The sequence below is a fragment of the Labeo rohita genome, chromosome 2 (genome assembly GCF_022985175.1).
Source record: "Labeo rohita strain BAU-BD-2019 chromosome 2, IGBB_LRoh.1.0, whole genome shotgun sequence".
Lineage (NCBI taxonomy): Eukaryota > Metazoa > Chordata > Actinopteri > Cypriniformes > Cyprinidae > Labeo > Labeo rohita.
Genome location: NC_066870.1, coordinates 27,457,041 through 27,480,921, shown reverse-complemented (window position 1 = coordinate 27,480,921; position 23,881 = coordinate 27,457,041). Strand labels below are relative to the sequence as shown.

At 36.3% G+C, this 23,881-nt stretch overlaps 4 protein-coding genes across 7 annotated transcripts; 3 read left to right on the top strand and 1 right to left on the bottom strand.

Moving 5' to 3' along the window:
• The first annotated feature begins 559 nt into the window (after positions 1–559).
• On the top strand, positions 560–15,543 carry ap1g2 (adaptor related protein complex 1 subunit gamma 2). The gene is made up of 22 exons (XM_051137505.1): positions 560–800; positions 2,775–2,983; positions 3,139–3,263; positions 5,694–5,835; positions 5,964–6,060; positions 6,151–6,227; positions 6,311–6,406; positions 6,495–6,575; positions 6,667–6,765; positions 6,892–6,947; positions 8,049–8,162; positions 8,262–8,402; positions 8,790–8,844; positions 11,111–11,233; positions 11,486–11,575; positions 11,975–12,102; positions 12,637–12,741; positions 12,831–12,975; positions 13,063–13,195; positions 14,604–14,764; positions 15,205–15,303; positions 15,411–15,543. The coding sequence occupies exons 2-22, from the start codon at positions 2,783–2,785 to the stop codon at positions 15,528–15,530; spliced, it is 2,388 nt and encodes a 795-aa protein (XP_050993462.1). The 5' UTR covers positions 560–800; positions 2,775–2,782; the 3' UTR covers positions 15,531–15,543.
• Positions 15,544–16,053: 510 nt separating this feature from the next.
• On the bottom strand, positions 16,054–17,680 carry nedd8l (NEDD8 ubiquitin like modifier, like). Its single transcript, XM_051137544.1, has 4 exons — positions 17,438–17,680; positions 17,184–17,231; positions 17,012–17,094; positions 16,054–16,934 (listed from the first exon to the last, which is right to left on the bottom strand). The coding sequence occupies exons 1-4, from the start codon at positions 17,453–17,455 to the stop codon at positions 16,841–16,843; spliced, it is 243 nt and encodes an 80-aa protein (XP_050993501.1). The 5' UTR covers positions 17,456–17,680; the 3' UTR covers positions 16,054–16,840.
• zp3f.2 (zona pellucida glycoprotein 3f, tandem duplicate 2) lies at positions 16,810–20,492 on the top strand. Of its 4 annotated transcripts, none has more exons than XR_007829868.1 (11): positions 16,810–16,953; positions 18,252–18,436; positions 18,529–18,632; positions 18,733–18,824; positions 18,901–19,081; positions 19,176–19,281; positions 19,359–19,447; positions 19,533–19,624; positions 19,702–19,796; positions 19,885–19,923; positions 20,026–20,492. XR_007829868.1 is itself a non-coding variant. In XM_051137528.1 (10 exons), exons 1-9 carry the CDS (start codon positions 17,885–17,887, stop codon positions 19,764–19,766), a joined length of 990 nt encoding a protein of 329 aa, XP_050993485.1. In that variant the 5' UTR covers positions 17,793–17,884; the 3' UTR covers positions 19,767–19,796; positions 20,026–20,492. The 4 variants fall into 4 exon arrangements, 1 of the variants encoding a protein (XP_050993485.1); XR_007829866.1 differs by lacking the exon at positions 16,810–16,953 and adding an exon at positions 17,793–17,960; XR_007829867.1 differs by lacking the exon at positions 16,810–16,953 and adding an exon at positions 17,793–17,960 and having other exon boundaries at positions 19,861–19,923.
• A 554-nt stretch (positions 20,493–21,046) lies between these two features.
• Positions 21,047–23,859, top strand: zp3f.1 (zona pellucida glycoprotein 3f, tandem duplicate 1). The gene is made up of 10 exons (XM_051129876.1): positions 21,047–21,204; positions 21,334–21,512; positions 22,327–22,424; positions 22,553–22,644; positions 22,720–22,900; positions 23,010–23,115; positions 23,191–23,279; positions 23,346–23,437; positions 23,582–23,666; positions 23,748–23,859. The coding sequence occupies exons 1-9, from the start codon at positions 21,123–21,125 to the stop codon at positions 23,632–23,634; spliced, it is 972 nt and encodes a 323-aa protein (XP_050985833.1). The 5' UTR covers positions 21,047–21,122; the 3' UTR covers positions 23,635–23,666; positions 23,748–23,859.
• The last annotated feature ends 22 nt before the right edge of the window (positions 23,860–23,881 follow it).

Below are 23,881 nucleotides of genomic sequence, written 5' to 3'. Positions count from 1 at the left end.
TTCTATTTCAAATAAATAATGTTCGTTTGCTGTACTCTCATTAACGCACATCGAAAACTGACAAGGAAGAAAAGAAATTGTTAAAGTCGTTTTTTTTTTTTTTGCAAAAAAAGTATTCTGGTATCTTCATAACATCACGTTTTACAGGTCTTACAGGCTTGGAACGACATAAGGGCGAGTAAATAATGACAGAAATTCATTTTTGGGTGACACTGAAGACTAAAGTAATGACTGCACCTAATTTAAATGACATAGAAAAAGTATATTAAATGAACATTCACAATATTAAGGTTTTTTATTGTATTTATGATCAAATAAATGCAGCCTTGATGAGCAAAAGACTAAACCTCGTTTACCAGAAACTTTCGCACGGTATTGTACTAGTAAAACTGAAAATGAGCAACACAGAAAATTATATTAGTTATTTTATGGAATAAATATTCAACGTCTTGCCATATTTTGTAAGATTCATTATACAATTTACCCTAAAAAAATACGAAAAATCAATAAATAGTGCATGGGTCCTTTAAATACACACTGCACACAAGTATTTTTCCAGTTCCAGAGCAGCTGGACGGGAATGAATGGCACACCCGGATGGCGGAAGTTGCGCTGTACTATGAGGCTTATGGACACATTTGTAAATGCTCTTACAGCGTAAAGTTACTCGTACAGTAAAAGCCCTCGTCTGGTTACCAACGGTTACATCGCAAGGTTAAACATAAGAGGAGGAGCGGATGAATTAGGCACTGAGCAGCCCGTGGCAGGCTTCGGCGACTGGAATTACTACGCTGCCAAAGGTAAGACGATGAGCTCGGGATCAGATGCTGGAACGTCAGCGAACAGAAACACAGGTTGACAACACTCGGGACTTGTACAAACTTGACTTTTGCCATCGAAAAGTGTCATAATAGCACTCAGTTTAATCACAAGCCGATGCAGTGTATCACAAGGCAAGAAATGTTTACATCTCTTGCAAACGCTGAGAGCGAAACGCAGCGCTAATTTATCGCAGTTTTCAGATGTTTCGTGTCTTTTCTGTCGTTATCACTTGCATTATCAGCATTATAATGCATCTGATTTTCTGCACACACAGCGTTTGTGTTTGAAGATGGTGGATCGAGGAAACTGTCTGTATATGAACGCATAGACCGCGTTGTAAATAATATATGAAAATGGCTGTGTTAGATGTCAAAACGATAATGAGATGTGGAATGGGATTTGATAGAAACGAACGTCACAGCGACTGAAGGCCGCGTAGTGCTTGCGGTGCGCATGCGGGTAAGAATGTAGTCAACATGGGAAGATATGAAGTGAAAGCAGGTGTATGTTCCTCACCTGGGCCAAGAGGAAGTGAAGTGACTGGACGGCACCCTTAGAATAGTTTTTAAAGTAATAGTGAAATCGAAAATGACTAATTTTGGAACACACAATTGTTTTTACACTATTTGTGTCCATACACTGAGAGTATATATTGACTAATTTGTGACCCTGGACCATAAAACCAGTCATAAGGGTCATTTTAAAAAAAAAAAAAAAAGAGAGATTTATATATCAGCCAAAAGCTTAATAAATAAGCTTTCCATTGATGCATGGTTTGTTTGTTTGTTAGAATATGACAATATTAGAATATGACAATATTTGGCTGAAATACAACTACTTGAAAATCTAGAATCTGAGGGTGCAAAAAGAAAAATAGAGAAAGTCATCTTTAAAGTTGTCCAAATGAAGTTCTTAGCAATGCATATTACTTATCAAAAATTAGGTTTTGATATATTTATGGTAGGAAATTCATGGAACATGATCTTTACTTAATATCCCAATGATTTTGGCATAAAAGAAAAGTCTATAATTTTGACCCATACAATGTATTGTTGGCTATTGCTACAAAAATACCCGTGCTTATGACTGGTTTTGTGGTCCAGGGTCACATATATGGTGTGCCACATGTACTTTTTGAAAATAAATGAAGCTTTTAATCAGTGAGGATGCGTTTACATTTTTCAAAAGTGACATTAAAGTAATTTGTTATAAAAATAATGTTACAAAAAAACCTCTAGTTCTTTTTACATTGTATTCATGAAAGAAAAAGAAATATGTATTACGTTTTCTACAAAATTATTAGGCAGTATAATTGATAATGATAAATGTTTTTTGAACATGAAATCAGCATATGTAAATGATTTCTGAAGGATAATGTAACATTGAAGACTGGAGTAATGGCTGCTGAAAATTCAGCTTTGTCATCACAGGAATAAATTACATTCTAAAGTATATTAAAATAGAAACATTTATTTGAAAGTGCAATGCATTAAAGGGACAGATCCAAAAATGACAATTCTGTCATTACTTACCTCATGTCATTCCAAACCCACAAGACCTTCGTTCATCTTCGAATCACAAATGAAGATATTTCTGACCCTGCAAAGACAGCAATGCAAGTTTTCTTGTAGCTGTCACATAGACAATTTTAACTATTTTCTGGGCCTGTGAACATTTCAGTTGCATTGCTGTCCATGCAGGATCAGAAAGCTCTTGGATATTATCAAAAATTTCTTAATTTGTGTTTCGAAGATGAACGAAGGTCTTACGAGTTTGAAACAACATGAGTAATTAATGACAGAATTTTGATTCTTGGGTGAACTATCCCTTTAATATGCAATTAAAACAAGTACCAAAGAACTGACAATGCAAAGTCCTTGGTTTATGCTGTGTATGTGCTTGTTCCTCTTTCAATTTCGATGAAATACCTCTCTCAATCTCTCTGATTACAGATACAGTCATGACTCCATCAGTGCGTTTACAGGAAATGATCCGGGTCATCCGAAGTGCCCGGACGCAAGGTGAGGAGAGGGGCATCATCCAAAGAGAGTGTGCGGATATCCGAGCACAATTTCGACAGGGTGACAATGGGGAGCGTTCGCACAGCCTGGCAAAACTACTCTATGTGCACATGCTAGGCTACCCTGCACACTTCGGCCAGGTAACTGTGCATTTATGGATAAAGAGGTTTTACATCACATCACTTCATTTATGTCTTGTTTTTGCATCCTTCTTCCTCTGTACTTTATATTATGTTTTTCATTTCACCTGTTATATGTTTTTAAATGGTGATAACTGTAATATTGGCTTCCGCAGATGGAGTGTGTACGTCTGATTGCCAGCCCCAGGTACAGCGAGAAGCGCATTGGTTACCTGGGAGCCATGATGCTCCTTGATGAGAAGCAGGATGCTAGCTTACTGATTACCAACTCAATCAAGAAGTAAATACTTTATATATTTTTAAGCCGAATGACTTTTGTAACTTATTCATATTTTTTAATTATTTATTTTTAAAGAACATCTCCTCCAAAAATTAAAATGTGCTCACCCTCAGGCCATCCAAGATGTAGATGAGTTTGTTTCTTAATCAGAACCGATTTGGCGAAATTTATCGTTACATTACTTGCTCACCAGTGGATGCGCTGCAGTGAATGGGTGCTGTCAGTAGAGTCCAAACAGCTGATAAAAACATCAAAATAATCCACAAATAATCCACACGACTCCAGTCCATCAGTTGATTTCTTGTGAGGGGAAAAAAGTTACATATTTGTAATCATTAAGTCATTTTTAACTTCAACCCATTGTTTCTGGCTAAAATGCCAGTCCTGTGTCCATAATATTGCCTTTTGTAGAGACATTTATTTTTTGTCTGAATCAGGAGAGAAATACTCACAAGTACGATTATGCATAGTTTACAAATGAAATCAGACCCAGACAATATATATTGGTGGATTTTGATGTGAGAAGACAACATCGGATGGACTTTTTCACTGGACAAAGTTTTCAACAAAGAAGCAACAGTTTAAAGTTAAAATGCCTTAATGATGGTCTTGTTTCTTACAAATTTACTGCTTTTCACTTCACAAGATGTTAGTTGATGAATCGAGTGGATTATTGTGATGCTTTTATTAGATGTTATTAGATGGACTCTCATTCTGACAGCTCCCATTCACTACAGAGAATCCATTGGTCATAGATACAGTTGAGGTTGAAAGTTTTCATACACCTTGTAGAATCTGCAAAATGCTAATTATTTGACCAAAATAAGAGGGATCATACAAAATGCATGTTATATTTTATTTAGCACTGACCTGAATAAGATATTTCACATAAAAGACATTTACATATATTCCACAAGAGAAAATAATAGTTGAATTTATAAAAAATAACCTGTTCAAAAGTTTACATACACCTGATTCTTAACACTGTGTTGTTACCTGAATGATCCACAACTGTGTTTTTTTTGTTTAGTGATAGTTGTTTATGAGTCCCTTGTTTGTCCTGAACAGTTAAACTGCCCGCTGTTCTTCAAAAAAAAAACAACAATGACAACAATGACTATGATTTTGAGATCCAACTTTTCACACTGAGGACAACTGAGGCAGTCATATGCAACTATTACAGAAGGTTCAAACTGATGCTCCAGAAGAAAACATGATGCATGATGCATTAATTTTTGAATTTGAAGATCAGAGTAAATTTACCTTAATTTATCTTCTGGGAAACATGTAAAAAAAAATGTTCACAACTTCATTCTGTTCAAAAGTTTTCACCCCCTGGCTCTTGCATATGAGTCCCTCAGTTGTGGGTCCTGAAGGATTTTTCTGAAGAACAGCAGGCAGTTTAACTGTTTAGGACAAACAATTGACTCATGAACAACTTTAACTAAACAAAAAAAATAATCATAATTTATGATTATTCAGGTAACAACACAGTATTAAGAATGAAGCATATGTAAACTTTTGAACGGGGTCATTTTTATAAATTCTATAAACTGTTATTTTCTCTTGTGGACTATATGTAAACGTCTTTATGTTAAATATCTTATTCAGGTCAGTACTCAATAAAAAAATAACTTGCATTTTGTATGATCCCGTTTATTTTGGTAACATAATTAACATTTTGCAGATTCTGCAAGTTGTATGTAAACTTTTGACCTCAACTGTATGTATAGGTAGATGACACATTCTATCGCTCCAGACAACGTTTTTCACCATCTTGGAATGGTCAGTGTGTTGTCACTCATAATAAAAATCTATAAGTTTCAAGATGCCACATTGTGCACCCTTTTGAAATTTAAATTCTTGAAGAAATTAGATAAAATTCCAGAGGTAAGAATATGTAGTTTGTTTTTTTAGTATGTATTAACTTAATATTACAGGTTATTAAACTGTAATACCTTTTAAATGTAGTGTTAGCTAACAGCTTCATCTTCTTGTGTAGCGTTAGTTTAGCAAAATCGCTTGCTGAAGTCTATTGCAGATATAGATATTCATACACATGAATAACTAGTGTTGAAGACATACAGGCAACTTGCTCTCAAGCCTTTGCCGACAGCTACCTCATAGCAGCTCATAGAAACAGCCACTAATAGGGCATCGACCTGTACATATCTATATCCATTAATGAGCAAATGATGTAATGCTGAATTTCTCCAAATCTCTTCTAATGAAGAAACAAACTCATTTACATCTTAGATGAATACATTTTCAGCTGATTTTATTTTTTTGAGTAAATTATCCCTTTAAACAAATTAGCTTTTATTTCATATAAACACTTTTTTTTGTTCTGTTTACTTTTTTTATTTGCTGATATATTGTTATTCAAGTTATGAATCGTTATTCTAACTGGCCATTTTATGTCTGTTGTAGTGACCTTTCCCACAGCAGTCAGTATGTTCAGTCTCTGGCTCTGTGCACTCTGGCCTGCATGGGTTCAGCTGAGATGTGTCGAGACCTGGCACCGGAGATCGAACGGCTCCTCAGGGCCTCTAATTCTTATATCAAGAAAAAGGTCAGCTCATGACATTTTATGTCAATAAACTTGCAGTTGAAGTCATGTCGTGTCAGCATCCCAACTAGCACAATCCTGCTAAATCATGTTTTGTATCTGTGCGCTGTTCATAATGATTAATGCTTTAGGCCACGCTGTGTGCCGTCCACATAATAAGAAAGGTCCCAGAGCTCGCAGAGCTGTTTACTCCTTCAGCAAGGTCTCTGCTGTCTGAGAAGAACCATGGTTAGCTATATCTTTTTACAGCTATGAATAAACAAAAAGTTAATGTATTATGTGCAGTGCTTTTTTAATAACCTCCTATCTGTTTCACAGGGGTTTTGCATGGGGCTGTAGTTCTTATCACTGAACTGTGTGCGCGTAATCCTGACACTCTCGATCAGTTCCGCAAGGTAATTCAAGTTATTTTCACCTTTACTTTAACTACTCACAGTTATGCAAACCTCTTACATTTTTATTCATCCTATTTCAATAGGCTGTTCCTGAACTGGTTCAGATTATGAAAGGTCTTGTGACCTCCAGTTATTCACCTGAGCACAATGTAGCTGGTATCAGCGATCCTTTTTTACAGGTCTGTTATTAAGCTACAACATAATTTCTAAATTTTATACTGAAGTCTCTGAATATTAAGACTTGATTGGTCTCTTTCTGCCCCTCAGGTTCGCATTCTTAGATTGCTAAGAATCCTGGGTCACAATAATGACACTGCTAGTGATGCCATGAATGATTTGTTGGCACAGGTACAATTGAACAAGCACACACCCTGTGTAATGTAGTTATGTATATTTAAAACAGTTTATAATGCTTGGCCTTGGTTATTCTGATGCACAGGTGGCTACAAATACAGACAGCAGTAAGACTGCAGGCAGTGCTGTGCTGTATGAAACAGTCCTAACTATCATGGACATTAACTCCGAGAGCGGACTTAGGGTTGGTCATAATTTCATATACAGTTTTATGCTGAGTAGGATTGTTTAGTTTAAAAAGGAGCATGGCATGTTTTTTTTCTGTAGTTTATTTGAGGTCATTAAATGCATCTAATTTATGGCTTTTAAGGTGCTAGCTGTGAATATTCTGGGAAGATTTCTACTGAATAATGACAGGAATATTCGGTAAGTTTCTTTATTTTAGAGATTTAAATTTAAAAATAATAGGACTGTTAATCTGAATTGATTCAAATAGATCTAACAGTTATTTTATGTGATTTTGTAACCACATGCTTATTTTGGTTCATATTTGAGCAGAATTATAAGAATGTGTTATCGTGTTAGGCAGCAGCAGGAGGTTAAAAATATATACACTACCAGTCAAAGGTTTTTGAACAGATGTTTAATGTTTTTTATTTGATCCAAAATACAGCAAAAACAGTCAAATTTTAAAATATATTTATAATATTTAAATTAACTGTTTTCTATTTGAATGTATTTTAAAAAAATTTTATTTCTGTGATTTCAAAGCTGAATTTTTAGCATCATTACATCATTACAATCACAAGATCCTTCAGAAATCATTCTAATATTCTAATTTGCTGTTCAAAAAACATTTATTATTATTATTATTATTATTGTTAAAAACAGCTGAGTAGAATTTCAGAAGAACAGAATTTATCTGAAATAGAAATCTTTTGTAACATTATAAATGTCTTTATCATCATGTTTGATCAATTTAAAGCATCCTTGCTAAATAAAATTATTAATTTCTATAATTTACCCACCAAAAAAATTACTGACTCCAAGCTTATAAGTGGTATAATGTTACAAAAGCTTTTTATTTTAGGTAAATGATGATCTTTGGATCTTTCTATTTATCAAAAAATCCTGAAAAAAAAAATGTACTCAGCTGTTTTAAATATTGATGATAATAATAATCTTTTTTGAAGGATTATGTGACACTGAAGACTGGAGTAATGATGCTAAAGTAGTAAAAAAAAAATGTAAAATATATTCAAATATAAAGCAGTTATTTTAATAGTAAAAATATTTCACAATATTACTGCTTTTGCTGTATTTGGATCGAATAAATGCAGGCTTGGTGAACAGAAGAGAATTCTTTAAAAAACATTACAAATCTTACTGTACAAAACTTGTTCAGAAATGTTGTTTTTTTATATCTCCAATATAATGCAAGTATAATGTCAATTCAAAGCAGAAAATATTATTGTAAACCTTCACAACAGCACACTCTCCTTTTCTGTCTCCTCTCATCTGTTACAGCTACATTTCAATGACATCTCTCCAAAAGATAGTGCAGACGGACCACAATGCAGTGCAGCGGCACAGAGGCACTATTGTGGACTGTCTAAAAGATCAAGACACCTCAGTGAAACGGTATTATAAGTTCCAAAAAGCGAAGAAATGTAGAAATTACAGATGTATACAAATGGATTTGTAATTACTGTTATTTATTCTGCTGTTTTTCTTTTGCAGTCGCGCACTGGATCTGTCACTTGCCCTTGTGTCTGCTGTGAACATTCGCTCAATGATGAAGGAGCTCCTCATTTTTCTTTCAACCTGTCCCCCAGAGCTTCGATCTCAAACAGCTTCTGGCATCTTCAACGCTGCTGAAAGGTATCATCAGTCTTTTGTACTTCGTGTCTACCTGTTAGTTCCATCTATTATATGTCTGTGTGTCTGTGGCTCGGCCCTCTTCATTTGTCAATGTGTCTCTCCTATTGAACACTTGCATCTAAGCAAGTACCTCTCAGACGTTTGCTCTCATACAGGACATTGTCCACTGAGTTTTAATGCACATGCCCATCATTTGATTAACTAGCAGTGTCAGTGTAAGCTAATTAAAATGCATAAGATCAGTCTTTGCTATGTAAGTAACATCTCAGCTCACCAATCACTGGCCTGCCCATTGTAAAATGCAAATTTTTTGTGTTAACTTGTCTATTATTGTGTATGTGGAAAGTCACAGGCACTGAACAGCACATGTCTTTGTGTCTTGGTCAGGTATTCCCCTTCTAAGCGCTGGCACATTGATACCATTCTGCATGTGCTCACCACGGTAAATAGCCACTATTACACAACCAAACAAGTTACATACCTCCTAAAATATGATGAAAAATCCCATTCACAAATAAACAATGACGTTCATTCTGTAAACTTCAGTGTTTGATTATAGTTAATCCAAAAATGTTGTAATAACTGTAGTATTTTCTTTCTTCTGTAAAACACAATTGGACATCTTAGGCACAATGTTAGCTCACATTTCCATACAATAAAAGTAAGTGGTAATTTTTAAATGGCAAGATGCTTGATAAAAAACAACATTATAAAAGTAATATACAGTGGTGCCTGAAAGTTTGTGAACCCTTTAGAATTTTCTATATTTCTGCATAAATATGACCAAAAAGTTAATCAGATTTTCCTGAAAGTTGACAAAGAGAACCCAATCAAACAAATGAGATATGAGAATATATACTTTGTAATTTATTTATTGAGAAAAATGATCTGGTGTTAAATATTTGTGAGTTGCAAAAGTATGTGAATCTCTAGGATTAGTAGTTAATTTGAAGGTGAAATTAAGAGTCCATTTGTTCAGATGTTTTATCTATCAATAGGATGACTATCAGGTGCCAGTGTATGCCCTGTTTTAATTAAAACAGGGCATACACTGGCACCTGATAGTCATCCTGTTGATAGATAAAACATCTGAACAAATGGACTCTTAATTTGGACTCTTAATCAGGAATCTATTAAAGTCTGATCATGTTTGTGGAAGTGAATCATGGCATGAACAAAGGAGATCTCTGAGGACCTCAGAAAAAGAGCTGTTGTTGCTCATCAGGCTGGAAAAGGTTACAAAACCATCTCTAAAGTGTTTAGACTCCACAAATCCACAGTCAGACTGACCTCAGGGTAACCTTTAAGCACATAAAGGCCTTTCTCACATTGGTTAATATGTTCATGAGTCCATCATCTGGAGAACACTGAACAACCATGGTGTGAATGGCAGAATTTCAAGTCAGAAGGCTATTGGAGAAATGTCTTGTGAATAAACGTGACCAAAGTAAAACTTTTTGGATTTGAATGAGAAGTCTTATGTTTGGAGAAAGAAAAGCACTGCATTCCAGCATAAGAACCTTATCCCATTTGTAAAATATGGTTGTGGTAATATCATGTTTTGGGCCTGCTTTTCTGCATCTGGGCCAGGACGGCTTGCCATCCTGGAACAATGAATTCCAGCAAATTCTAAAGGAAAATATCAGGACATCTGTACGAGAACTGAATCTTAAGAGAAAGTGGGTCATAAAGCAAGACAACGACCACAAGCACACAAGTCATTTTATCAAAAATGGTTAAAGAAGAGCAAAGTTTATGTTTGGAAATGACCTTAATCCAATTAAAATGTTGTGGAGGACCTGAAGCAAGGAGTTTATAAGAGGAAACCCACCTACATCACAGGGCATCAAGTGCTTCTGTAATGAGTAATGGGCTAAAATTCCTACAAACCATAGTGTAGGACTGATCAACACTTACAAAATACGTAACCTGCGGTTATTTTATCAAAAATGGGTCACACCGGATACTGAAAGCGAAGATTCACATACTTTTGCAACTCACAAATATTTAACACTGGATCATTTTTTTAATTAAATAAATTACAAAGTATTTATTTTTGTGTCATTTGTTTGGTTAAATTCTCTTTTTCAACTTTAGGGACTTCTTTCAGAAAATCTGAAGATGTGTTATATTTATGCAGAAATATGGAAAATTATAAAGGGTTCGCAAACTTTCAGGCAGCACTGTATACGATTGGTGTGCATCATTTCATGCCTTCTGAAGCCATAAGATAGCTTTGTATGAAGAACAGACTTTAATATTGTTTATTAAAATCTCCTAAAACTCACATTCATGATTTTCAGAAAATGTACTAGCCTTGACATGCAGACAAAAATATGATTGCCATAGCCACAAATTAAGTATTTGTTCCCTCGTTTCAATTAAATTGTGGCCATGAATTAAAAAAATTTTTCCACTACTTAATTAGTTCCCTCATTTTATTAAATCATGGCCACAAGGTAGTAATTTATTCTCCTGTTTTGATTTAATTAAAACAAGAGAAAGTAATTACAACATGACCATGATTTGCCAAAATGAGGGAACAAATTAGTACAATGTGGCCATGATTTAATTAAAACAAGGAAATAAGTTTAAAAGTTGTGCGATATTTCCCCCCACGTCATGATCAGGGTTCTATAAAATGAGTTTGAACAACATGAATCAACAGAATCAGTCATTTAAATGTAAACAACATACATCTCTTCTAGGCAGGGGGTGATGTAAGAGATGAGACTGTGCCCAACCTGATCCAACTCATCACTACTGCATCTGAGCTCCACTGTTACACTGTTCACAAACTCTATAAAGCGCTTGTAAAAGATATTTCACAGGTAAGGATGCTTTTCTTGGCTTATAGGTCTGTATTTACAATAGATGCAAGCTTGAATCTTGTGAATGCGTCATGTGTTTTGTGCATCGAGCATCTCTAAACCATGAACAAGGCATTTTTAGGATGTTGCATTTCATGATTTTGATTGCAAGAATGTGTCATGTGCGAACAGTCCCATTTTTTTTCCAAGCATTTTGATTTATATGTGCCCTTTGTAAGTGCTTGTGTGTAAATAAACAGTTTATCTTCATAGCAATCCTTGGTCCAAGTTGCATGCTGGTGTATAGGAGAGTATGGAGACCTGCTGCTGAAGGGGGAGTGTGAGGAGATTGAGCCTGTGCAGGTAAACAGAAATGAAGATTATTTAGAAATTATATAGAAGCACCAGTTAGTGTTGATATAGCATCAGTGTAATTCTGACAGATAAATTGATACATATAATCTGTTACAGAGAGTTTCCAAAGTTACAGATTTGAACAATTATGGTGGTAGTGCCAAGTTCTTCTCTTTTTGGAGTATCTTGGAGTATCATGTAGATACAATTGTACATGAATATGCTAGTTATTGTGGCAGGGCTGATAGTTGACCCAGTTAACTAGTCAATAGACTAGCGTGCTTGCACTTGTTTAGACTATAGTATGAAAGTACTATGGTACAAATATCTGATGCCAACGCTGTACCAGCACAGTACTTGTTTTGTAAATGGTAAGTAAATTGCATTTTGGGCCGTTTCTGTCGCTAGGTTACTGAGGATGACGTCCTGGATGCCTTGGAAACAGTTCTACAGTCTCACATGTCATCGGCGGCAACCAGAGGCTTCGCACTCACAGCTACCATGAAGCTGAGCACTCGTATCACAGACAATGTCGAGTGAGACACACTTTTATGAAATACTAGCAAGAATGTACTATGAATTCGATATGAGAAGTAGTGGGAATTGTGGATGATAGATGCACTGATATTACCATTCTGGTTGATAATTGTTTCAAAAATGTACTGTGTATCTTAATACATTAAAAATAAATACAAATGAGTTTAGACATCACAACATTATAACATCTCATTTTGAAATCTGATAAAGATTACATTTAATGGTGTTATTCATGTATTTGCATTTTTTAAAGGGATAGTTCACCCAAAAAATGAACATTCTATCATTAATTGCTTACCCTCATGTTGTTCCAAACCCGTATGAGCTTCGTTCATCTTCAGAGCACAAATTAAGTTATTTTTAAAAATTTGAGAGCTTTCTGATCCTGCATAGACAGCAACGCAGCTGACACGTTCAAGGCCCAGAAAACATGAAAATATATTAAATATCTCTTAGGAATATTTTATTTGTGTTGATTCTGTAGTCTGTTTGGTCTTAAATCTTTGCCATCTTTTTGTTTTTCTCTTAATCAGCCGAATCAGAAGTATTGTCAGTATTTACGGCAGCTGCATTGACCTGGAACTTCAGCAGCGAGCGGTCGAATATAATGCACTCTTTAAGAAATATGACCACATGAGGTACCGGCCTGTGTTTTCATAGTATATTATTGCTTATTTAAAAAAACGCTATGCATGAATGGTGCTGCTGTTCATTGTCTTCCTCTCAGAGCTGCTGTATTGGAGAGAATGCCAGTGATGGATAAGAACTCACCTGGCCACACTAATGGAGACACATCAGGAGAGATTAAGGAGCCTGACCCATCCAAACCCAAGCCAGTTGAGGCAGGTTTGCTCGCAGAACCAGCAAACCAGGTAATTATAATTATAGGATATTGTATTTAGAACTTAGAACCGTTGAACAATAGTTAAATCGTTTTTTTGGATTTGCACTTCTGTTAGGTGTGTGACCTTTTGGATCTTTTGGGTGGGACCGACACACCTCTTCAGCCCAACCCCGTCCCAACCAGCACTGCAACAACTACCTCTAGTGCCGATCTTCTTGACCTGCTGGGAGGACTGGAGCTGGCACCAGGTGAGAACATACAATTGATGTCAAAATCTGCAAAATGTTAATTATTTTACCAAAATAAGGGAACATACAAAATGCATGTTACTTTTTTATTTAGTACTGACCTGAATATGATATTCCACATTTGCATACAGTCCACAAGAGAAAATAATAGTTGAATTTATAAAAATGACCCTGTTCAAAAGTTTACATACGCTTGCTTCTTAATACTGTGTTGTTACCTGAATGATCCACAGCTGTGTTTTATTTGTTTCAGTGATAGTTGTTCATGAGTCCCTTGTTTGTGCTGAACTGTTAAACTGCCTGCTGTTCTTCAGAAAAATCCTTCAGGTCCCACAGATTCTTTGGTTTTTAGCATTTTTGTGTATTTGAACAATTTCCAGCAATGACTGTATGATTTTGAGATCCATCTTTTCACACTGAGGACAACTGAGGGACACGCATGCAACTATTACAGAAGGTTCAAACGCTCACTAATACTTCAGAAGGAAATACAATGCATTAAGAGCCGGGGGGGTGAAAACTTTTGAACAATGAAGATGTGTACATTTTTCTCATCATTTTTTCTCATATTTTTTCATTGAGTACTGCCCTTCAGAAGCTACAGAAGATACTTACATGTTTTCCAGAAGACAAAATAAGTTAAATTTACCCTGATCTTCAAATTCCAAAAGTTTTCACCCCCCCTGGCTCTTAATGCATCGTGTTTCCTTCTGGAGCATCAGTGAGCATTTGAACCTTCTGTAATAGTTGCATATGAGTCCCTCAGTTGTTCTCAGTGTGAAAAGATGGATCTCAAAATCATAGTCATTGTTGAAAGAGATTCAAATACACAAAAATGCTGAAAAACCTGAAAGATTTTTCTGAAAAACAGTGGGCAGTTTAACTGTTCAGGACAAACAAGAAACTCATGAACAACTCTCACAGAAAAAAAAACGCAGCAACACAGTATTATTAATCATGTATGTAAACTTTTGAATAGGGTAATTTTTATACATTCAATGATTATTTTCTCTTGTAGACTATATGTAAACATCTTTTATATGAATATACAGGTCAATACTAAATAAACAATAACATGCATTTTGTATGATCCCTCTTAGTTTGGTAAAATAATTGACATTTTGCAGATTCTGCAAGGTGTTTGTAAACTTATGACTCACCATTACTCACTAGCTGCAAGATTTTCCTGAAAGATACACAAGTTTGGGGACCTAAAGAATACATTAAATTGATTTTGGTTTTTAAATGTCAGTAAAGAAGACATTTACAGTGTTAAAAAACGTTCCTATTTCAGTAAATGCTGTTCATTTGAACTTTATATTCATCAAAGAATCCTGAAAAAAATGCATCATGGTTTACCCAAAAAATGAACCAGAAATGTTGAAATCTTGTGTTTATATGCATGTAGTTCCACAGACTGTCACCCTGACAGTCTACGAGAAGAACGGATTGAGCCTGAAGATCCAATGCGACAAACAAACGGAAACCGAGGTCACGGTCACTCTTATTGCCTCTAACTCCACTCAGACTGACATCACCAACTTCACTCTTCAAGCAGCAGTACCAAAGGTCCGTACCTGCTCCACTTTCAAACATAGCCCTGTTTTTGCACACACAAGCAGCAGATATTAATTTCAGCAGCCATATTAAAAGGTCACAGCATTCACACTGTTCACAAATATTATTTGTGCACTAAACTTTTTTTTTGCTTCATGCAGCACTCAAACGCATTAAATCCAAATGATTTAAAAGGATAGTTCACTGAAAAATGAAAATTCTATCATTTAATTACCTACCCTCATGTCATTCACAAATGAAGATATTTAACACAAATTAAGATATTTGGATGAAATCCGAGAGTTTTCTGACCCTGCCTAGCAATGCAGCTACCATGTTTAAGGCCCAGAAAGGTAGTAATAGTCCATTGGTGGTTCAACAGTGATGTTATGAAGCTGTGTAAATATTTTGTGTGCAAAGAAATCAAAAATAACGACTTTATCCCTTTTTAGAGTGTTCAGCTGCAAATGAAGGCTCCAAGTGGTAATGTGATTCCAGCACATGGCCTTGGTCAAGTCACACAGATCGTTTTACTCAACAACCCTAACAAGGCAAGTCTGCCCTGCTTTATTTTTGTGCAGCTTCCTTATTAAACTTATCAGCACTATTTATGCACAAGCTTGACTATACTTTTATATCCCAATCCCCACCCCCACAGGTCAGCCTTAAGATGCGGATCCGGGTGTCTTACTCAAATCAGGGTGCAGTGCATCAGGACACAGTACAAATTGACTCCTTTCCTAGCCCAGCCTGTCAGCCATCGATCAGTCCTTTGTGACAGACCTACACGAGTCCAGAATCTCCATGACTGTCTTTCCCATGCAAATGGAGATTTACGGACATAGGCAGCTGTCTGTCAACCTCTCTTGTGGACTAAACGCTGTCCCAGCACAGATTTGATACAACAGGTTTTTATGAAGTGTTATCTTGGTTTGAATCGTCTAGAACAAAGTGTGGTTTCACGTGCAGTCTACTGCACAAGATTAAACAGTCAAAATAATAGGATCCTTTATGCACTGTCACTAAATAAGTTGAAGAACTTGAATTACTGATATGCTTCATGTGTACCTCCATAAATGATTATTCAGATGCTTTCTGGGAACAAACACGAGCTGTGAGGTCAGTTGAGCTCCAATTGCCTTACTGTTATCAAGCCTTTCTATTTGTCGTTTTTTTGTCATTTTACCTTTTCTTCTCAAAGCCTCAGGATATTCCTAGAGCACCATTTTATTGACAGTGAATGTGGACTTAACATCTCAAATATTTAGAATGTACAATTCATATTTCTCAACCTCACTGTGTGTGTGTGAAACCACAAATATCCATTGTTTATTTCTCTTTCATCCAAACAAAATACAATAAATCATATATATGGTATAATGCACTGCGTTCAAGAAATGAGTTGTAGGAAGATGATGGTTTAGTGAGCATTTCTATTACAATACAACATGGTTATTATAGTTAACTAAAACCAATTAAAAAAAACATGCTTATTACCTAAAATAAAAAACTTTAACTGAAAAAAAAAACTTATTTTATTTGAACCAGATGCAATAGCAACATTTCTTATCAACTAGTGTAACTCGATGTACTAAACTAAAACCAAAATAAAAATAAAAAATGTATAGACATATTTTTAAAAAAATGTAAGTATTACAAACTAAAGTAGTTTCTCAATAATACTAAAATAACACTATCAAGAGCTGGATGAGGAGATTGAGTTGAGTTTTTATTTCTTTAAAATAGCAAGGGATAATGCAAACTAATTTTCTTCATGGGCTCTTATAGAGTGCATAATTGTGCATAATTTTATACTGTCACATACTGCAGAATGAAAAAGGCAGAAACAAACTTCAACATGATCTAATATTTAGGTTGTAAACAGTGTTCAGAATGCATCTGCATGTTTACTCATTCATAACCTGCTGTGATCACACTAACATGATTTAGACAGTGATTTTTATGCAAAGCCAAATGTCCACTTTTGGCTTTAAACAGCAGAGCCTCTCGGCAATTCTGCTGATGATACATATCACATGATAACACAGATTTCTACTATTTACAGTCCTAACAGGACAGACTGCAGGGTTAGTGCAGGTTTTGCCCTCCTCTGAGAGCCAGAACTAAATGCAGGACAGATCCTCCCTGTATCTTGTAGTCAGCAGCAGTCTTCTCATCATTCCTGAAATAAAGAAGAACAGGTGAGAATTTTCCCCTCAATAGCTGAATTCAAACTGACGTATTAATGGGAGATTTTACATTTGTTTTCCGCTGTAAATGAGTCTTTGCTGTTGTGGTGGGATCCCCTCCTTTTCCTCCACCCTCTCTTTGATTCTCTCCACCTCGTTGAAAAAGAAAACAAACTTCCAAATACTTTCAAAGATGATATAAATACGAAATACGATCTACGTTTTAAGAACAATAGTCATACCTTGTCTGTAGGCTCGATGTCAATTTCTATTTCTTTGCCCGTGAGTGTCTGAAACACGATACAAATATAATTATTTCTAATACATTTAAATAACTACTAATTCAAAACATTCTTCTGCACTTTGACGAGTCAGTTATTCTGCCGTTAAAAATTCAGCACGTATATCAACATGATGTTAATATTGGAAAGGTTAAAACAGATCACAGAAACTCATAGCGACAGCTACGACAAAAGCTAGGACAAAAATATCTTACCTTAACTTTAATCAGCATATTGATGGCTAAATTTTAGCTCATACAGATTAAACTGAAACTAGATGATATTTTTAACAATAAGACCTAATGCAAATGAACCGGCTAAAATGCTTCTACAGGAAAAAGCTCCGTGACTTCCCGTGTATCCTAAATAAACTCCGGGTGTTTTGGTAGAAACGCGATGGTTCCGCTTCTCAGCGTCTTGTTGGATCCAACTAAATAAATCCCAGTAAAACCATTAAAATGATATAAAAATTGTAAATCGCTAAAGAATGCATTATAATACAAATATAGACAAATATAGATTTAAATTAGTATGTAAATACTGCTCATTACCTCCCAGTCAGGTGCCAGGTGTTGTAAATTACTGATTAGACCAAGTAGCAGAATTCAGCTGCTTACAGAGAGCGTTTGGTTTGCGTCACACTAGGTCTGGACTACCTGATCATGAATTACCTATGGCGAGGTTTTTTGGTTTTTGCAATTGCCACAGCGCTTGAAATGTCTGAAGATAGTAATGAGGGTAATGGTACAAGAAGAAAAAAACATTATGCATTATGAGTTCTCAACAAGTTAACCAACATCTAGAAAAATCCAGCTTTTGCTGGTAGTTGTGTTTCGGAACACATTAGTTGATTGTTACCTGGTTGACCAGTCACGATGTTTTAAAGACCAGTAAATCCAAATAATGGATGTACTTGCTAATTATCTAGTTTGAAACCAGGTTCCAATCACAGATGCCAGCTTAAGTTGAATTTCAATTTTCTTTAACTTTAAAGCATAAAATAAGTACTACTTGTCTGTTTTTCTATAGCTATCCAAATTACATGTGAGAAGGGTTCCGTTCATGTTAAGTGGAAAGTGGATAAATCGATGACTGCAAATCCTGCTCGTCTATTCCTGGGTAGCTGCTATCCTTCACGGTTCTCAAATGTGTCAAATGAAGGAGCAAATGCAGACTTTTACTATCCGCTTACTGATTGTGACTTCAGACGAACGGTGAGTTTGATTTCATTAACCGCTCAGTCCTGACAATACGGTGATCTTTTTTTTTTTTTTTTTTTTTTTTTTTTAATCTCCCTTACAATTAGGCAACATGGAAATACTTGGTGTATGAGAACAAGCTAACCTACAGGCCGATGCCAAAGCCCTACCCTCCTTCTTTCAGCTATCCAGTTAGATGTGTGTATGACAGGTAACCACAACTAGGTACTACAGATCTTCACCAGGACTCTTGAGTCTTGACCTCAGGTCATTCCCATGGATGATATACAATAATTTCAATTGTGTTTTAGGCCGAAGGGTTGGACTCCTGCCTTCCAGAGCCTTTCTGCTGGAGTCATCCAAGGTCATGGAGAACTGGCCTTTCACATGGCAATTCTCAATTGTAAGCAGGAAAATCTTAATCTGCCAGTTCTCTTGGTCTTGCTATTACAATAACGTGCATATCATAATCCTTCCAGATGATTTCAGTGGCCCTGCAGAATCCAATGTCTTTCCACTGGGATCTTTTGTTCCTATTTGGGCTGGTGTTAACCAGCAAGGCCATCAGCCTCTGCTGCTGCTTCTGGAGGAATGTATAGCCTCCACAACACTTGAAATCTACCCAGATACTCTTACGTACCCACTCATCACCAATAAAGGGTGTGTACATTTGTGATTTAATTAAATATCCATTAGTCAGCATATTATTTTCTGCAAATTAGTGGCTGTATTTCTATCACTGAACCCATCATAGGTGTCTCATGGATAGTAAGAACAGCTTCTCCAGGTTTTTACCAAGGTATCACTCCTCCTCGATGATTCTTCACCTTCAAGCGTTCAGATTCGCTGTGGGACAAGAGGTAAGGGAGTCCCTCTATAGGAATACGGCACGTTATTTAAACATCTGAATTTGTTGCTGCCTGTTCCGTTCCTGCAGGTCTACATCCATTGCAAATTAATTGCATGGGACCCTGACAACCTCAACGAAGCGAAGAAGGCCTGCAATTATAATAAAGCCACAGGAGAGTAAGTGTAAACTTGATTTGTACTTAAACTGCTTCATTAGTTATGATTTATTGGAAAATATCCAGTAATGCTGCTTTCTTAACAGGTGGGAGCTGTTAGACGACCCATTCCAGAGTTCTCTTTGTCAGTGCTGTGATTCAACATGTCAAGGCCGTGGAAAGAGGGACACAGATTCTGGTAAATCGAAATCATACTGCCTAATAACTAATGTTAAATATGTATTTAGGTTAATATTCAGTGTTTCTGCATTACAGCACCTCAAGGACTGGTGCTAAAGTCTGTGTTGGGACCTTTGACAATTACAGAAGATTCGTCGTGATGTTACTCTGACGTGCCATCCTTATCTTTTGTAATTATGTTCTTAGAATTGTTTACGATTATCTTATGATAGGATTATGTTATGCATATTGTAGTGGTTTGTTTTTCCTCCTTGGTAGGCACAGTGGCTGTCTAGTGATGCAATGGATAACTGACAGGTCATTGGAGTTTTCTATGTGTATGATATTGTTGTGATAAATGGGCATTGTGTAGAGTGGAATAATCCATTGCTTTTTGTTTTCGTTTCGTTTTTCCTTTAGATGCAGGATTCCTGACCGAAGGGAGTCATTAGGAGTGGCCCAATCAGTCATCAGATTTGACTACTTCATCTTTTATACGTCACGTTGTCCATTAAATGACTTTGGAACATCCTTTGAGTCTATTACTTGAAACTTTCCTGCTGTGATCTCTTTAACTTTCTCATAAATGATGTAAATCTTCTAAAAGTGCAGCTGTGTCAATGCAGTTTTGGATGGCTCATATATTTTCAATATTGCTCTCAGATATATCATCATACTGATTACTCTAAATTAAGGGAACAGGTTAAATGCATTGTGAAAATCTGGTGTATCTGATTTGTAAAAAATGAAATGAAAATGTAGTTGTACGCTTGCTCAGGTGTGAAATGAAAATCCACAGAAATGCACATTTACAGATATTCACTGAACCCGAGCTCATAAAAACTATTTTTGCAACCTGCTGTAATGCTGCTTGGGAGTGATTATGATTCAGCCGTGTTAAAGAGGTGTTTTTGCAAATGTTGCAAAACAGAACTTTCTTAAGGCAAGGATGGCACAAAAATCCTACACATGGCATTCAAATACACAACTGTAGAACTGTAGAAGCATACTACTAAATGTATATCCAATACAAAGTTCTTCCAGTTTATATGCATTTGAAAACATCATGTAGCACTAATCTATTAAACACTATCCACCTTATTCTTTAACGCCAGACTTCCGGTTCATTAACTGCTAAACAAGGAGAAGATTAACAACTTGCAGTAAATGGTAAGTCTGCTTGTACTACAAACCAGTGTGTATATTATTAAGATAATACTTTAAAATAAGATGGTAAGACACCAATTTGCAATATTGCTGCTACAGTACAACTGTACAGCTAAAAACAGCTGGACGCCGATGAGACCGGAAGCCAGACGTATACAATTTACAAATGCCCGCACCCACCCTTAGGGAAAAATAAGGTGGATTCTAGAAGTATTTGTCACATTTTATGTGATCAGAGCCGGACCATTAGCAGCTGATGCTCATTAAGCTCACCTGAACAGTGCATTTCAGATGTGAATCCTTTAATTAGGTCAGCTATCAATCAAAGTGCATAAGTATTTCCTTGAAGTATGCGACAACGTGTTGTCAGAATGCCTTCCTTTTTGGTACTTGTTTTTTTAAGTCTGGCTGGTTTCTTAGTGGCACAAGCAGGTAATATAATATGAGACTTATACCAGATGGAGCCATTTAAACAAATCATGTAACATTCACATTGCGTACTATTGATGTTTTTTTTTATATACCAATTCTAAATCCATATCCAAACTTAACTCCCTTTAGAAATTACTGTGGATTGCGGAAAAAACTCTGTCTCTGTGCGATGGGTTGACGCAAACTCTCAAGTGGATCCGTCCTTACTTCGTCTGGGTGACTGTCCTCCAACTCAGGTTTCAGTAAAACCTCAAGGGTCCGAGGCAGTGTTCTATGCTGAATTTTGGGCCTGTAATATTAGGAGGCTGGTGAGTTCAGAAAAGTTCACTGTTATTCATAATTAGTAAAGGATAACTGATTTGCCGTCTGATGTACTTACGTTTGGAAGTATGAACCACTGGGCCATTAAGTAACTAATAACTATTTCTTATGTGTTTAAACTGTGTTACAGAGGGTTTGCACTTGCGTCATGATTTGGTCAATTACCTGGATGCATGGCCATATTGGCGATACTTGGCTGTAAACAATAGCATGGATTGCATGGTTAATGTACGATTGAATATATTGTTCTGCTAATTTATACTGTCTAAACCATAGAAAAAAATTGTGGAAGCTAAGTGAAATAGAGAAGGACTTCGTAAGCAGGAAATGGTGCAATGTTTTGACAAACTGAAATTAATTGTTGGTAAAGAGACGTTTGAGTGGTATTAAAGGATATTAGCCTAAATATCCTAAACAAACAAACACCAATGTTGTCAAGATTTTTGCCCTGGAAATCCTGGTTCAGTTTGGCCAACCAAAAATACCTTTTGTTCCTCTGGCATCTTTTTTGCACTCTTCTCCTTGATTTGTTATAACTTTTGGCAGTCTGTAGCAGCCTACTACTTTTTTATTTCTGGTTTGACTGATTAGTACAGCCCAAAACATGATTATAATTGACCACTGTCAGCAGCAATAATCGTCAAAATATGCAAGTTTTGTTCCATTCAGTGGCATTGTTTGCATGCAGTGCCGCCAATATGGCCGAGTGATTGACGTGTCGTGAAAACACTCTATATGACAAGGTTGTGGTTGTTTATATTATTGTTCAGTAATCTATTTTCAATCTCTTTCCCTTCATAGGTGACAACCGATGCGATAATATTTGAGACCGAGGTCACTTCTCCCACACTGTCAAGAGCAGCACCAATTTCTTATCCTGTGGCCTGTGCATATGAAAGGTGATGTCTAGGTCTATTAAAATGCATTTCAAAGATGCAACATGCCTTGCTCTATTTTAATATGGCATATTGCTGCTTAAAGACCTTCTATGATTGATGTAGATCAAAAACTGCTGCCTTCCTTTTAGGCCGGAAGACTGGGCGCCTCCTTTGTATGATCCTCTGATGTTTTATACACATGGCCAGGGAGAACTGGCCTTTCGTATAGCTCTTATGAATGGTGTGTGTATACATTTGTAATGAGACATTTTTGATGACTTGAATATACAAAGGTCTTAGAACTTTCTCTTTGTAGATGACTTTAGTGGTGTGGCCACTACCACAACATTCTCACTAGGCTCAATGATCCCAATTGCTGCCTCGGTCACCCAGCAGAGCCATCAGCCATTAATACTACTGCTGGATGAATGTCTGGCCTCCACTACACCAGAATTGGGTCCAGATTCTCGTGTTTACCCACTCATTACCAATAAGGGGTATGTGTGAGAAGATGTGCTCTTTCTGGAGCCAAAAAACTTTTCATGTTCCACAGCAGTTTATAGTCTTTTATCCTTTAAAATTAATTACTTTTTTGTTTGCTTCAAGGTGTCTTGTAGACAGCAAAAATACAAACTCCATATTTCTGCCAAGAACGCAATTGTCAGAGATCAGGCTAAGTCTTCAAGCTTTCAAGTTTGTCATTGGAGAAGATGCAAGTTCACTTGGTTTACTTTTATTTATTGTTTTATTCATTCAAGTGTTTTAATTTCTTTTGCTTCATCCTCAGGTCTACCTACACTGCAGGCTTGTGGCATGGGACCCAAGAGACCTGGATGGTGGCAAGAAAGCTTGTCAATATGACAGGACCAGCTCACGGTATGATGATTTTAAAATTGAAAGCCTCTTGTAGAACTTATGAATAGGCTCTTTCTCTTTTTGCAGATGGGTGTTGGTTGATGATCCATCCCAGAGTTCTCTCTGCAACTGCTGTGACACTAACTGTCAAGGAAGAAAGAAAAGAGGAATAACAGCAGGTCACTGTTCTCTATTTTTGCTAGCCAACTTTAAATTACTTTGCCATTAAGTGTAGATTAAAAGTTTACGCACTATTTCTCCATGTGAAGAGAATCATTGAGTTTTACTACTGGACATGAACTGACTAACTGCATGATCTACAGATTCCTCAACGTTAAATTCTGTTATTGGGCCTCTGGTTATTATTGAAAACTGAGGACTGGGTCATACCTTAATGGATTTGACAAGGTTTGCCATTTTATCTTGCTATTGTGGTTTATTTATTTTAACTTCACTTATGCCACATCTGTTGTGTTGAATTATTTCCAGAGATGGGTGCCTCCAAGCCACCGGAGCTGTTTTGGACGTCCTTAGGGTGGAGCTCTACCTGTTCCTGTTCAACCTTTCTGTTTCTTGAGATAAATAAACCATTATAAAAGTGGATGTTGTTCATTATTATCCAT

Excerpts from the sequence above, each read along its gene's own strand:
- ap1g2 (XM_051137505.1), top strand. The coding sequence starts at position 2,783 with ATGACTCCATCAGTGCGTTTACAGGAAATGATCCGGGTCATCCGAAGT. Across the intron at positions 6,766-6,891 it reads ACTCCGAGAGCGGACTTAGG|GTGCTAGCTGTGAATATTCT; the intron begins GTTGGTCATAAT and ends ATGGCTTTTAAG. Across the intron at positions 8,403-8,789 it reads ATCTTCAACGCTGCTGAAAG|GTATTCCCCTTCTAAGCGCT; the intron begins GTATCATCAGTC and ends TGTCTTGGTCAG.
- nedd8l (XM_051137544.1), bottom strand. Across the intron at positions 17,095-17,183 it reads ACATCGAGCCTACAGACAAG|GTGGAGAGAATCAAAGAGAG; the intron begins GTATGACTATTG and ends TTTTTCAACGAG. Across the intron at positions 16,935-17,011 it reads ATTTACAGCGGAAAACAAAT|GAATGATGAGAAGACTGCTG; the intron begins GTAAAATCTCCC and ends TCTTTATTTCAG.
- zp3f.2 (XM_051137528.1), top strand. The coding sequence starts at position 17,885 with ATGAATTACCTATGGCGAGGTTTTTTGGTTTTTGCAATTGCCACAGCG. Across the intron at positions 19,448-19,532 it reads TATAATAAAGCCACAGGAGA|GTGGGAGCTGTTAGACGACC; the intron begins GTAAGTGTAAAC and ends CTTTCTTAACAG. Across the intron at positions 19,625-19,701 it reads AAAGAGGGACACAGATTCTG|CACCTCAAGGACTGGTGCTA; the intron begins GTAAATCGAAAT and ends TCTGCATTACAG.
- zp3f.1 (XM_051129876.1), top strand. The coding sequence starts at position 21,123 with ATGCGACAACGTGTTGTCAGAATGCCTTCCTTTTTGGTACTTGTTTTT. Across the intron at positions 21,513-22,326 it reads CCTGTAATATTAGGAGGCTG|GTGACAACCGATGCGATAAT; the intron begins GTGAGTTCAGAA and ends TTCCCTTCATAG. Across the intron at positions 23,438-23,581 it reads GAAAAGAGGAATAACAGCAG|ATTCCTCAACGTTAAATTCT; the intron begins GTCACTGTTCTC and ends CATGATCTACAG.